General features: G+C 53.6%; 1 protein-coding gene across 1 annotated transcript in view; it reads right to left on the bottom strand.

Moving 5' to 3' along the window:
• Positions 1-13,924, bottom strand: part of LOC123858543 (maestro heat-like repeat family member 5) — a 72,427-nt gene that overhangs the window by 37,478 nt on the left and 21,025 nt on the right. Inside the window, exons 7-11 of the mRNA XM_064587440.1 lie at positions 3,454-3,561; positions 3,044-3,160; positions 2,252-2,371; positions 1,077-1,223; positions 296-418 (exon numbers count right to left, since the gene is read on the bottom strand). Coding sequence (XP_064443510.1) covers positions 296-418; positions 1,077-1,223; positions 2,252-2,371; positions 3,044-3,160; positions 3,454-3,561 — 615 coding nt within the window. The remainder of the gene's footprint in view (positions 1-295; positions 419-1,076; positions 1,224-2,251; positions 2,372-3,043; positions 3,161-3,453; positions 3,562-13,924) is intronic.

Below are 13,924 nucleotides of genomic sequence, written 5' to 3'. Positions count from 1 at the left end.
GGGGTTCTGTGAGCCCCACATCTCTAGTGAGCCGTGGTCTGAGCTAGGGCAGAGTATTAGCAGAGCGGATGGTGCTGGCTTTCTGGGCCTCAGCTACATGAGCTGTGAGGTGGACATCCCTGGCCAGCTCAGGGTCACTGAAGAGCCAAGAGAAGTGGGGGGCATGGATGTGCTCCCAGCTGCCAGAGCCTATGAGGGGCTTAGCCACACCCCAGAAATCCAACTTCCCCACCTGCCTCTAGTGGATGTTACGGGTCCCGTGAGGCCCTCTCTCTGCCCCAGGGCCTTGACTCACCATCAGACACTCGAGGAGCTCAGAGATCTGGGAGAACTCGTAGCTGTGGGCCCCCTCATTGTGGCTGATGGCCTCCACCAGCATGAGGACAGCGGTGAGGAAGCTCTCCTTCAGGGTCTTGTCCTGGGATGGGGTCAGGCCGTGGGAGGGGGGTGCAGGGGGGGCACAGGAAGGGCAGGAGAGAGCCACAGTCACATGTGCCTCAGGGCATTGCTGAGGGGGTACAGCAGAGACCTCGTCTGGGGCCACATATGTGGGGCTTTGGTGGGGGGGAGCCTGTGTGGTTTTGTTTAAATTGTGAATATGTTGACAACATTTCAACATCAGGAGAGTGTTGTAAGAAGCCCAGTATCTGGCTTCTCCCTTGATGTGTGGCACCTCAGAGCCCAAAGATCTGGGGTAGGTGGTGGCATCACAGGGCTGCCTGGCCCTCGTGGCTCCCTTGGGTGGATGCCCCAGGTACAGAGTATAGAGGAAGGGGAATGTCGTCCCCGGGGTGGGGTGGGGAGTTTCCTGGCCTTCCAATGCCCCAAAGTGCAAACCGCGGAGAATGAGGGCCCGGGGTCATCATGGAAGCCCTGTGGCTGTAGGGGGGATGATGGGGTGAGTAGGTGGGGCAACAGGGAGGCCAGGCCTGGCTCTTCCTGACTCCAGAGTGGGGCAGAAGTGGGGAGGAGGGCTCTAAGGCCTTGGAAGGTCTTAGAATTCTCTGCCCCAGGTCCTGGTAGGGCCTGGGGTGTGATGAGGCTGCGCTCCAGGGGGGTGGCCCCGGGGAGCGTACCCAGGAGCTATAGTGGAAATAGAAGACCATCCGAGACAAGATGTTGTCCACCCACGGGAGGATGTGCGCCTTGGCCCTGACCGCCATCTGACCGTAGGCGAGGAGGATGGTGCTGCTGGCCCACTTCCATTGCAGGTCCTCTGAATTCTGACCACAGTGGGGGCAGATATGGAGTGTCAGGGGCCTCCTGACCCCTCCCCTGGGGGAGCGGTGACAGGAAGTACTCTGGACCCTAGCACGGTACTGCAGGCACGGTGTCCTGAGTGGTGGCAAGACTCAGTTTACCTCAGTAGGAAAATAGGGAAGATGAAGTTGTCTCTCTGGGGGGTTGGAATGGGCCTGTGGGGTTACTCAGAGCTGGCCAGAGTCCTAGCCCCTCACCTTCCCTGCCTTGTGGTAGCCCCCGCCCCGGGAGCCTGGGGCCCTTCTCCCCCCTGCTTCCCCCCTGGGCTACTGGGGGCCTGGCAGGGCCATGCCTCAACCTAGAGAGATGGGAATGGGGCACTCCTTCAGATCCGAGGGAGACCCAGAGAGTGGGGGTGGGGGGCATCCAAGACACCCCTCAGATGCCACCTGAGGACCACATGGCTCCACTGCCCATCAGGGACCAGGCCCGCTCTGAGGGTTTGAGATGTGGGTCCCCGTCCTTGCGCTGCCACCTGCCGGCTGTGGGCCCCCGAGGCGGCGGCCAGCCCTTTGCTGGGCTGACTTGCCGGCTGTGCCCCGCTTGTCCTAGAGGGCTCCCTCGTGCAGTCCTGCGTCTGCCCGCTGGAGTGATCCGGGGACGATCCGGGGACGACAGGCCGTCCATCAGCAGGGGCACAGGCTCTTGTCTGTCGTTTCAGGCGGGGCACGTGGCCAGAGACCCATTAACAAACACAGCCACTGCCACAGCCAGCCCCTGAGAGAGCTGTCACCTGAGTACCTGCCAGGCTCGTCAAAGCCATGGCCTGTTTCCATCCCAACGGCCTGGGGGTGGGGATTGTTATTCAGGAAGAGAAACTGAGGCATGAGGGGCACACTGCGGGTGGGACTGGAGGCCAGGATGCTTGCTGCAAAGCCTATGCCCCTAACTCTCCCAGGAGACCCTCTTGGAGGCCCAGACCTTCATGGAGGGTGGGAGTCCTGATGTTCCAGCCCCTTGCTGAGGCCCCCAACAACCCAAGGGCCAGAACCTTCAGGCAGAAGCTGTGGAGGCTCCATCTAATGGGCATGCTCCGGCCAAACTGCTCCAGGACAGCCCAGACGTGGTCCAGGTGGCGCACTGCGGCCAGCCCTATGGTGAGCGCGATACCCTACAGGCGCAGGGGAGTGGGGTCACCGATGCGGGTCACAGAACCAGGCCTGGACTCTCACCTGGGGGTGTGGAATTGAGGCCCAGAAAGGGAACGGAGTTGTCCAGGGTCACAGGGCATCTGCCTCCCATCCCCATGCTCTTTAGGACATGCAACTCTGAGCCCAACCCTGGGGAGGCATCTCTTATGGGGCTGGTGGATGGTGTGGGAGGCAGCAGGGAGGGGTGAATCCCTGGAGACCTGTTACCTCCCTCTGCCCCCACTAGCTCTGAACAGACCTGGGCCAGAGGAAGAAATGAGGGTCCAGAAAATAGATGTGGGACAAAGGAGAGGACACAAGCTTTGATGGGCTCAGAGTGTGACGAGGGTCAGGGCTTAGTGTGTGATTGGGATCAGGACCCAGAGTGTGGCCAGGATCAGGGCTCAGAGTGTGACCAGGATCAGGGCTCAGAGTGTGACCGGGTTCAGGGGTTAGGGGGTGACCAGGGTCAGGGCTCAGGGTATGACCAGGGATCAGGGCTCAGAGTGTGACCGGGTTCAGGGGTCAGTGTGTGAAAAGGATCAGATTTCTTTATATGACCTGATCAAGGCTCAGGGTATAACCAGGGATCAGGCTAAGGCTGAGGTCAGGGTCAGGCAGCCCTGGGCAGGGCTGGGGGGCCAGGGCCTCACCTCCCTCTGCTTGGGCCACTGGTGGGACGTGTCCAGGAGGGTTCTCACGTGTGTCCTGACGGTGGTGCTGTTGTCCTCAGCTTGAAGGATCAGCCCATAGTAGATGAACAGAAAAGCCTGGGGGAGGTTCAGCTTCTTGTCCTGGGCCTGAGCCACTTCTGTCCACCCCGATGGCCAGCCTTCTCCCCTGACCAGCTCCCCCAGCCTCCCTGGGCTCCTGTAGCCACCCTCACGACCCTGCTCTGGGATCATCAGGCCCCTCCCTGGTGGAGTTTCAGGGGTGCAACTCCAAGTTCCCCTGTTTCCTTTGGGTCCCAGTGTCTTTCTAGGGCCCTGGGCCTTGCTTTAGGTGTGCATCCTATGGACAGAGCCCCTGGGCCTGCGTGGTGGGGAGACAGGGTGTGGTCCACCTTCTCTGGGGGCTGCTCCTGATGTGTCTGGTCAGGCTTGGTGAGTGCCAACAGCAGCGCCTTGGACCACACGTCTGTGTTCAGGAACTGGACCGACTTGACAGCCATCTGTGAGCAGAGGGGTGTGGGCAGGGCTGGAGCGCTCCCTCCCTCCACCCTGCGGGCTAGAGCTGAGGCCTCCACCTGCCCTGGCCCGCCCTTGCCACTTAGAGCCCTGACTCCATCATTCTCTTGCTTTGCTTCCCCTGAGTCTCCAGGGCCAGCCCTCTGATTTGCTTGATAGCCCCCAGGAGTGGGGATCTCACTCCTTGAGATTCCCCTCCCTGGAGGTGTTCAAGGAGACGCTGGAAACCAGGAGCCTGCCCGTGTCCCCGGCACTGGGCAGAGGCTCAGACATCACAGATGTTCAGTGTCAGCTGAAGGCAGCCCGGCCAGAAAGTGTGGGTGCTGGGAGAGCAGGGTCTGTCACCTCCGTTCCAGGCTGTCTCCCTGGCACCTGGCAAAGTGCCCGACACGTAGTCGATGCTCGATCAGTATTGTTTGGAATGAATGAATGAGAGATCAAATGAACAGATGAAGTGTCTCTTCTAAATATAAAGTCCTAGAAGTTTTGCCCTAACATATGATGACCACAAGATTTCTCTATTTCCCTATGTTCCCAGATTCCACAGTTCAACAAGTCCAAGATTTTGATCCTAAGGTCCTTCGGGGTGAAGATACTCCTCCTAAGTTTGATCCCAAACCCAAAAATCTTTATAGAAGAAATGACTGATAAATGTGAAGATAAATATTTTAAGAAGTTTGTTCAGCAAAACCACCATAAATTAAGTTGAAAGATGCAGTAAGTTGTTTTTGTTTGCTTGTTTTTTGGTTTTTCTGCAACCCATTGTCAAGGGTTAGTATAAGTGATAAAGAGCACTTCACAAACCAGTAAGGACCCGGGGACAATCCACTTAGACAGGACGAAAGCACACATGCATGACAGACGTACTATACACTCAGCCTTGCTCATATTTAAGGAATGGAAATTAAGACAATGTACCGTTCTGCCTAAGACTGGCAAAATATAAAACTGCCCCGTGTCAGCAGGAAGTGTCCTTTGGTGGGAAGGTCTACATTTTTTGGTAGCATCGATTACAGTCTAAAGCGTGTGTGCCTTTCCCCAAGCAATTGCATTTCTAGGAATTCATCCTAAAGGAGCACTAATAGGTACCTAGGTTGGAACACAAGCAGCCTTCCTGGACGCAAGCCCGCTTAGAGCGCCCCCTGCAGGTGGGACCTTTGGCGCCCTCTCTGGCGACGCTCCCTGGGGCGGGGGAGGGGGTGGAAACTGCCCCGGGCTTGTGGCAGAGTCTGGAGGAGTTCGCCCCAGTTTTGCCCCGTGTCTGCAGGATGCTGGGGTGCAGCAGGGCCTGATGGCTACTCCCTCCCCCCACCCCCGCCAGCCACCGCCCCCAGGACAGGTGTCAGCTGAACCCCATGGGACCAGGGCTACCTGGAAGCCCTGGTTCTCAGCTGGTGTCCACTTCCGTTCAGCGTGGCACGGACCGATGCTGCTGCTCCTCATCCGAGGTCCAGATTCAAAAACTCAGAAAACTAAACACGCTTGCATGGCTTAGCAGCAGCCTCACTTGGCGGTAAAAGCTTGACCCACACTGATGCGACACTATTTATGGGAATTAGTGTGAGTCTTGTTTCTGCAGCCGAGATATTCATATGTTTTAAATATTCTTTACTGAAGTGTAGTTAAAACACAGCGTGACATTAGTGTCGGGTGCGCAACATAGTGATTCAACATTTCTGTACGTCACTCAGAGCTCCCCACAGTGAGTGCGGTCACCACACAGCGTCGTGACGATGATTGACTGTATTCCCCACGCTGCACTTTCCATCCCTGTGACTTATTTATAATTGGAAATTTGTACCTCTTAACCCCCTTTGCCTGATTCGCCCACCCTCCAATCCCCTCCCCTCTGCAGCCACCAGAGTTCTGGTGGTTCTCTGTATTCAGGAGTCCGGTTTTTTGTTTGTTTGTTTGTTTGTTTGTTTGTTCATTTGTTTTGTTTCTTCAATTCCACATATGAGTGAAATCATATGGTATTTGTCTTTCTCTGACCCACTTATTTCACTCAGCATAATACCCACTACATCCATCCACGTCGTTGTAGGTGGCAAGATCTCATTCTTTTTTATGGCTGTGTAATATTCCATTGTGTATATATACTACACCTTCTTTACCCATTCATCTACGGATGGACACTTGGGCTGCTTCCATATCTTGGCTATTGTAAATAATGCCGCAGTGAACATAGAGGTGCATGTATCTTTTCAAATTAGTGTTTTTGTTTTCTTTGGATAAATACCCAGTAGTAGCACACCTGGATCATATGGCAATTCTATCTTTATTTTTTTGAGGAACCTCCATCCTGTTCTCCAGAGGGGCTGCACCAGTTTGCATTCCCACCAACAGTGCCTGAGAATTCCCTTTTCAGCACATCCTCGCCAACAGACTTGTCATTTCTTGTCTTTCTGATAGTAGTCACCATTCTGACAGGTGTGAGGTGGCATCTCATTGTGGTTCCAATTTGCATTTCCCTGCCGGTGAGTGATGTTGAGCATCTTTTCGTGGGATTGTCGGCCATCTGTGTGTCTGGGTTTTGGATGTTTTTATGGAGGCATGTTTCATGGAAGGCATAGATCTTTACCGTGGGGCACGATGCACTGTGACAAACATACAGACCCACACAACTCTCACCCTCCCAGGAACTAGAGCATATTCCACCAGCCCACAAAGCTCCCTCACTCCCCTTCCTAGTCAATCTCCATCACTACAGAACTGTCACTGACATCACCACGGTCTAGTTTTGCGTTTTCTAGGACACCATACACTTGGCATTCTGCAGGCGCGCTCTGTGTGCCTGGTGTTCCCAGCATGTGTCTGCCATGCCTTCGTCGTGCCGCACGGGTCAGAAGTCCACTGCTCTCTGCTGTGACTTCTATCATTCCCTGTCCCCTGCGTCGTTTCTTCCACTTGCTTTTCATTCTCCAGCTTCTTCAGGTGGAGGCTTACAGACGGACTTCTGGTTGTTGGCTGGGGAACTGCTCTGCCTGGCACGGGCTGTCTCCAGTTTGAGGCTGTTTGGCGCAAGGCCTCTGGAGGGCTGCCGGCTCTGAGCCCCGCCCCCTGCCCTGAGCCGCGTCCCCTGCGCCTAGCCCCGCCCCCTCTGCACTGAGCCCCTCCCCTGTGCTTAGCTCCGCCGCCTCCGCGCGATCCCCGCCCCCAGCGCTGAGCCCCGCCCCTCTGCACGAGCCCCGCCCTCTGTGCTGAGCCCCGCCCTCTCTGCGCCGAGCCCCGCCCCCTGCGCTGAGCCCCGCCCTCTGCGCTGAGCCCCGCTCTCTCTGCGCTGATCTCTGCTCTTTGCCCTGAGCTCCAGTCTCCCTGACACCCTACTTGCAGCCCCCTTTCGCCTGGAAGCCCAGTCCAGCCTCCAGACCTCAGTTTTGGGGTCTTCCGGTTCAGTCCTTCCCCAAGTCCCCGCTTCCAGGCCGGATTGCTGGTGGCCCTGGTCACTGCTGCTGTGTGTGTGCGTCTTGTTTTGTAGACAAAGGCTCCTGCTAACTGGACTCTCGGAACCAAAAAGCCTCAAGAATTGGTGGGCACCATCAAGTACTTAAAAACTATTAGAGCGCTTGCCACCTAATTCCGACTCCTGTGTTAGGGTCAGTTGGTCACAGAATGGGTTAGATGGACACTAGGTCACCTGTCAACCTCAAGAAAATTTCCCCATAGTGAGGCGCACGGTAGAGCAGGCACGATCCCCAACCTCGAAGCATATCTCTCTTAGGTATTAGTTTGGCTCTGAGAAACCCCCAAAGGCTTAGCTAAACAAGGAAGAAGAAAAAACAAAAAGAATGAGATCCTTAAACCCCAAAGAGTCAAGTGCACCACTTTCTACCACACCCGCTTATTTTATGTCTAAGAACTATGGTCCCAGAGCTATAAATATCTGCAAAAATGGCAAAATCTTACTAAAAACAGCCTAAAATTACAATGGCCATTATGAGGAAGATTCCAATGAGACAGGATCGTTTAGTTCAGAAGTGGACTTGAGAACAAGGTTTCCCAGACTAAACAAACAGAAAGGGATACCTAGCTTAATTGCGATGAGGAAGCTTCTGAAAGTCTTCACGATCCCAGAAAAGCTTCAAAGATTCAATGCAGAAGGCTAATGAAAAACGAGAGACATAAGAGCTGCCTAAAACAAGACCCTGGGACTGATGTGACTCCTTGGGCTCGCTCCTTCCTCCTTGACCCGAGATCTCACACTCTCCCGATTCTGCAGAGGCCATGACACAGTTACCTTTAAAAATAAAACTGCTGGAGGCTCAGGGATCTTCCTCAGTATCTTTTATTCCTTGGTCAAAGGCCAAACTAAGGGCAATCGTTAAAGAATTTCCTAAATCCAGGGAGGGTCCTCAAAAGTTCTCTGAAGAATTTAGATTTCTTACCCCGGGGTGCCAGACCTTCGTCAGCTATGCATCTGCTGGTGGGGGTGGGAAGCCCCAAAGTGGAAGCTGAGGCAGGATGGTGTCACCTGAGGATCCCCAACCTTCAACACGGTCCCCTTAAGGGCCACAAAAAGCAGCAGCCTTTCCCAAGCCGTTCTTAGAGCTTTCTTGGGCCGCAGGGATTGCAGTTACTCAAATGTGCCGACAATGGACAGGCCTGTGGCCGACTTCAAAGTCTGCCTGGAAGGTCCCTTCCTCCAGTGTTCCACGGTTTAGACAATAACCGAGGGCACCCAACGTGTTCTAGCTGCCCTATTTGTACGTGGAGCATCTCCCAACATTAGGGGATTGATAAAAAGACACAAAACAGGATGGGAGGCCATGGGTCTGACTGAACTCACGACAGCAGCTGAGCACTTTGAAAGGTCATGGGAGCAAGGCCGCAAACAGAAGTCTGCCAAGCCGTTGGCCTGACAGCGGCCGCGGCCCCGGGGTCAGGGACCTGGAGTAGCAGCTGGGCCTCCTGGGACTGCTGTCTCCGCTGTAATCGGCTGGGCGCTGGAGAGCTGTCCCCACAGGCCCCATGGGCCCACACCACGTCGCATGTCCCCAGGCCCACCCCAACCCATGCGGGCCTCCCAGGCTGACGGGGCTTGCGGGGTTCTCGGAACTCAGCAACCCCCTTAAACTAAAATGAAATTAGTGGGAAGCCTTGCCAAATTCTGGTAGATCCCAGAGCTACAGTCTCTCCCAGGACAGCAAATTCCTCAGAGTAAGGAAGGTTTCCATAGTGAGGGCATCTGATCGAGTTCAGAGGGAGTTTCTTTCTCAGCCAGGGACCTTTCCCTGGAAAACGTTTTTTTGTTGTGTGATATGGCCTCTGTCAACCCGTTCAGTAGAGACCTTTCTAAATTCAAAGGGCTAATATGTTTTGCCTCCATTGGAGACCTCGCCTTAGAATTTCCTGACCAACCCGAAACTTTTGTGTTCTTTACTATCTGTCCTTGACATAGACGAGGAGGAATTTCAACAATTCAGGCCCACCTAACCGTTAAGTCCCTCAATTTATTACTGAGGTGCCTGAAAATCTGTGGGTCACCTCTAGTACTGACACTGGGAGAGTAAAAGTAAAGAGCCTATAAAGATTCACATAGACATAACTACACTTCTTCCCAAATTGCCTGGACACCCACTGAAGCCCGAGGCCAAACAAGGCCTCACGCCAAAAGGAGAAAGACCTGACCGCCCAGGGGCCGATTGTTCCCTGCACCGGCCCTGGAACAGGCCATCTTGCCCATCCAGAAACCTAATGGACAGGACGGTGATTTGTCCAGGACCGAGAGCCACTAACAAGACAGTTGTTCTCTCTTTCCCAGAAGTTTCAAACCTGGACCCCCCTCTGTTCCAAGTTCCACCAGACTCACAGGGGTTCACTATTCAAAATGGTGGACTTTGGGGTGCCCAGGTGGCTCAGTCGGTTGAACGTCTGACTCTTGATTTTGGCTCAGGTCATGATCTCAGGGTTGTGAGATGGAGTCCTACCTCGGGCTCTGTGCTGGGCTTGAGATTCTCTCTCCCTCTGCCCTTCCCCCCCCCTCAAAAAAAATGGTGGGCTTTGTTCAGTCTCTTCCATTGTCCCTGGACCCCAACAGCCGATATCTGTTTGCCTTGACTTGGAACAATCGACAATATACCTGGACGGTCATGCCTCAGGGGTCTCATTTGTCCCGAGTGCCCCACCGAGAGTGGAACACCCTAGATCCCTGGGAAACCGAGCCTCTACAGCATGGGGACAGCCTCCTGCTGTGCTCAGCTCCCGACGAGATGTCCATGACGGATTCTGTGTGTTTGCGCAACACTCAGCTGCAAAGGGGCATCAGATCTCTAAAGAGAAGTCACGATGATCTCCAGGTACTTCTCATCACCCAGGTCATAACCCATGTGCTGAAGGGATCCAGGTGTCTAGCCCCAGGAAGGATCAAGCTAATCAGAGAACGTCCTAGGCCCACGACTGACTAAGCAGTAGCTTTGCGTATTTCGAGGCCGGCTGGTTATCGCGGACCATGGGCTCCTAATTTTTTTCCGTTGGCTTCGCCATGCTACGAACTTACTAAAATTCAAGTCCCTGAACCCACTCCTTGGCGGGGGTAAGCACAAGCAGCCTTTGTAGGACTAAAACCAGCCATGCAGGAACCAGCTGCCTCAGGCCCACCTAACCATTCCAACCTTTCCCCTCGTTTGTGTAGAAGACAGACAGTCAAGCCCCGGGGATGCTCATGCACATGCGGCGGGAAACCCCGGCCTACTGCGTGTTCCAGCTTGCACCCTGGTTCTGGCGCCCGGGCCCATGCCAGCTGCCCAACGGCTCCCGCCGGGGCTGCCAAGCGAGTAGAAGCCTCGGTAGATGTAATCCTAGGAAATGAGGCTTATTTGCAAACTGCACGTCGCGTCCCGAGTTTCGTGACTCTGAACTGACTCACTGTTTCTCTGCAGCAGACTCACCTCCTGTGAGAGCCTTCTGCTTTCTCCACCCAAGCGGCATCTCACACACTGCAGCGTTGTTCATCCCCCGTGTTATGACCTCCACCTGCTGAGGCGAGCCTTATGCTGGCGAGGTCATCATGGCCCGTTTTGTGACGCCGTGTCCTGGTTTACAAGACGCCCCTGTGACTAATCCTGATCTAACTTTGTTTGTTGATGGGTCCTGCTGTACAAGGGGAAAAGGACATTTCCAAGCTGCTGATACTGTGACTGCTGGGTAGGAGCTGCTCGGGAGGGGGAGCCTCGAGCAAGCTAAATCCACCCACTGGGCAGGACTCCCAGGCCCTTGTCCCAGCGTGCAGTGACCAGAAGGACGAACCAGTAATAGTCCCATTCTCAGCAGTTCTGCTTGCAGGGCCGTCCATGATGGGGGATGTTGCGGAGACAGATGGGTTTCCTTACGTCCTCGGAGAACCCAATCAAAGTGGACACCAAGTAAACAAGCTCTTTGCTGCTATTCCCTTCCCTTCTGGAATCGCCGTCATCACAACTGAGACTCACGCTAGAAGGACTGAGCCTGCGCCTTGGGAAGCGCCGGCTGTCCTTGCGGAAAGGCAGCGGCCACGCCGTCTCTAAAGGCTGAATCTATTCTGCGTCTGCAAAAAATGACCCCTCACTGCCAGATGTTTGCCATCCTGAAACATGGCAGCAGTCTGCTTTTGAACCCAAGACACCATGGCGGGCGAATGATGGTTTGCAAACTCGGCGAACAGTTGGGGCCGTGGGCAACCCAAGAGGGCCTCCTGGTCCTTCCTGGCTCCCTGGCAAACCCCATTTTGGGGGTTTTTTACATTCCTTAATCCACCACGGTGCATTTAAGATGACTCAAAATACGAATACACATCGGAGGGAGAACTTCTACAAAATTTCAAGAACGGTCTACCATCAGCTTCTGACCTGTTGGGTCCATAATCCCAGGGGAACTAATTTTGTTCCCGGAGGTCTCCTTCCGGATGCTTTGAGCACCTGCGGCTGGACCTTGTCCACCACCACGTGGCATGGGTTATCCACACGTCCTTGCTACTGGATGCTGTTTTCTGGATGGGTTGAAGCCTTTCCCTGCTGCAGGGCCCATGCCCTCACAGTGACAAAGAAACTGTTGGAATACGTGTTTCCCCCTTAGGGTGTACCTCCCACCATCTCCAGGGATGCAGCACCCGCTGCACGGGGAGATCACGTGAGCCTTGACCACTTGGGATTCCCCTGCTCGTAGTCATCACAGCAACAACCCTGGTGTGCTCACCAAGCCAACGACCTCCCCAAGACTGGAACACCAGGAAAGAAACGAAGACAGAGATGGCGACCAACGTGAAGGCTGTGAACTTGAAGTCCTGGCCTGTGGCTATCAGAGAGATTTAGCAAACACCCCACAACCTGTGAGTGTCACACAGGGTGGACAGAGGTGGCGGGAACCTCACAGCGATGGTGGGGGTGGCTCGAATGCCTTGGCTTCTGACCACTTCTCTCATTAAGCTGCGAGTCTCACCCAAAGGGGGCTGCTGTTAAAAGAGAGACACAAGAGGTCCCACACGGAGCCACCTGTGCTAAGTCCATATCACCAAAACAAGGCACAGCACCTCACCTGGCTGCAGCGTCCGCTTCCCCCAGGCCTGTGACCTGCGGTCCCTCTGGGATGTCCTGGTTAGCAGGGGCGAGGTAGACGCCTGGTAGACCCCTGCCGGCCCCCAAGGAAAGGTGACGTACCCTGCTCCTTCCTGGTCCCTGCCTCTGCCACCTATAAATTCTCCCACGTGAGCAGACCTTTGCAGTCCCCTTCTAGGCACCAGATGCGATGCAGCCCGATTCACGAAATCACTGAATAAAGCCAATTGAGCTTTACGTTTACCCAATTTTTTTTTTTAAACAATGGTAGATCTTGCAATCAGGTGCTGTAATTCTTGCAACTTTCTCCTTTTTTTTCAAGATTGTTTTGGCTATTCTAGGTCCTGTGAAATTTCCATGTAAAATTTTAATTTTTATTTAAAATTTTCATTAAATGAAAATTTTGTAGTTTGATAGGCATTACGCTGAATCTATCAATCGATTTTGGGAGAAGTGGCATCTTACCGTTGCTGAGTCTTCTTATCCATGAACATCCCACATCTCTACTTGTGTAGGCTTTCTTTAATTGCTTTCTACACTGTTTTGTGAGCATCTTGCAGATATTTTGTTAAATGTGTCTTTGCATCTTTTATGTTTTTAATGTCGCTATGTCACTGTTTTTTTAAACTTTATTTTCCAATTGTTTGTTGCTAGTCTAAACATTCAGTAGTCTTCTACATATTGATCTCATATTTTGAGATCTTGCTAATTTCTACTTGCAATGAACAGCTGTAGTGTTTGTTAAGCTTCTGTAAGGTTTTCTGTATATGCAACCACATTGTCTGCAAAGAAAGTTAGTTTTACTTTTTCTGTGGCAAGCCGTATGTCTTTCCCTGCCTTTTCTGACCTTCTTACACTGGTTAGGAACTGCGGTGCAATGTGGACAAGGAGTGTGGGGAGTGGTTCTGATTTTCAGTAGGAATGTGCTCAGTTGGTCATCTTTAGGTATATAGGTTCTCCAGAGATGTCAGTGTCCTCCTACTCCTACTTTGAGGGCCATGATCATTATGATATTGTGGTTTATAACAAGAGATATATATTTGCTCTTCATCCCATTTCTGGCAGAGCCCCTAAAACCTTTGGGATTTCCTAAGTGATAAGAAAGATAAAGGTGTCTTCTGTTTTCATTCAAGCCTCTTGTAACCACACCTGAGTTTATGCAGATGTGGTCACTTTTGGAGAGCCCCTACGTAGGTAACCACAAGACGGGGGCTGGTGGCCGGGGAGCCGACCATGATTAGACGGTTGGAACTTTTGGTCCCACCCCCAACCTCCAGGGAGGAGAGCGGGGCTGCATATTGATCTCATTACCAATGCCCAACAATTTCCTCAGTCATGCCTAGTAACAAAGACTCCATAAACACGCAACAGGACTGGGGTCCAGGAGCTTCCATGTTGGTGCCGATGTGGGGAGGATGGCTCACCTGGAGAGACACGGAGGCTCCGTGCCCTTCCCCACACCGGACCCTGTGCGTTGCTGGCTGGTCCGGCGTTAGATCCTCTTACATTAAACCAGTGATCCAGTGAGTGAAATGTTCTCTGAGTTCTGTGAGCTGCTCTGGCAGATGAATCAAACCCATGGCAGGGGGCGTGGGAACCTCCTGTCTGGAGCTGGTTGGTCAGAAGCATAGGTCACAAGATCGGCTTGCGGTTGGCATCTGAAGTGGGGGCGTCTCGTGGGACGGAGCCCTCCACCTGTGGGTCTGATGCCGTCTCCAGGTCATGTCAGAGTTGAGATGACACCCTGTCAGGGTCCACTGAGAACTGGAGAATCGCTTGGTGGGAAAACACACATCGAATCACAAGTAGATGTTGCCTG

Source organism: Mirounga angustirostris, unplaced genomic scaffold, assembly GCF_029215605.1.
Source record: "Mirounga angustirostris isolate CCGP_5_RB_7025 unplaced genomic scaffold, mMirAng1.0.hap1 SCAF_4, whole genome shotgun sequence".
NCBI lineage: Eukaryota > Metazoa > Chordata > Mammalia > Carnivora > Phocidae > Mirounga > Mirounga angustirostris.
The sequence above is the reverse complement of the archived record's forward strand: the minus strand, read 5'-3'. Positions and strand labels throughout refer to the sequence as shown.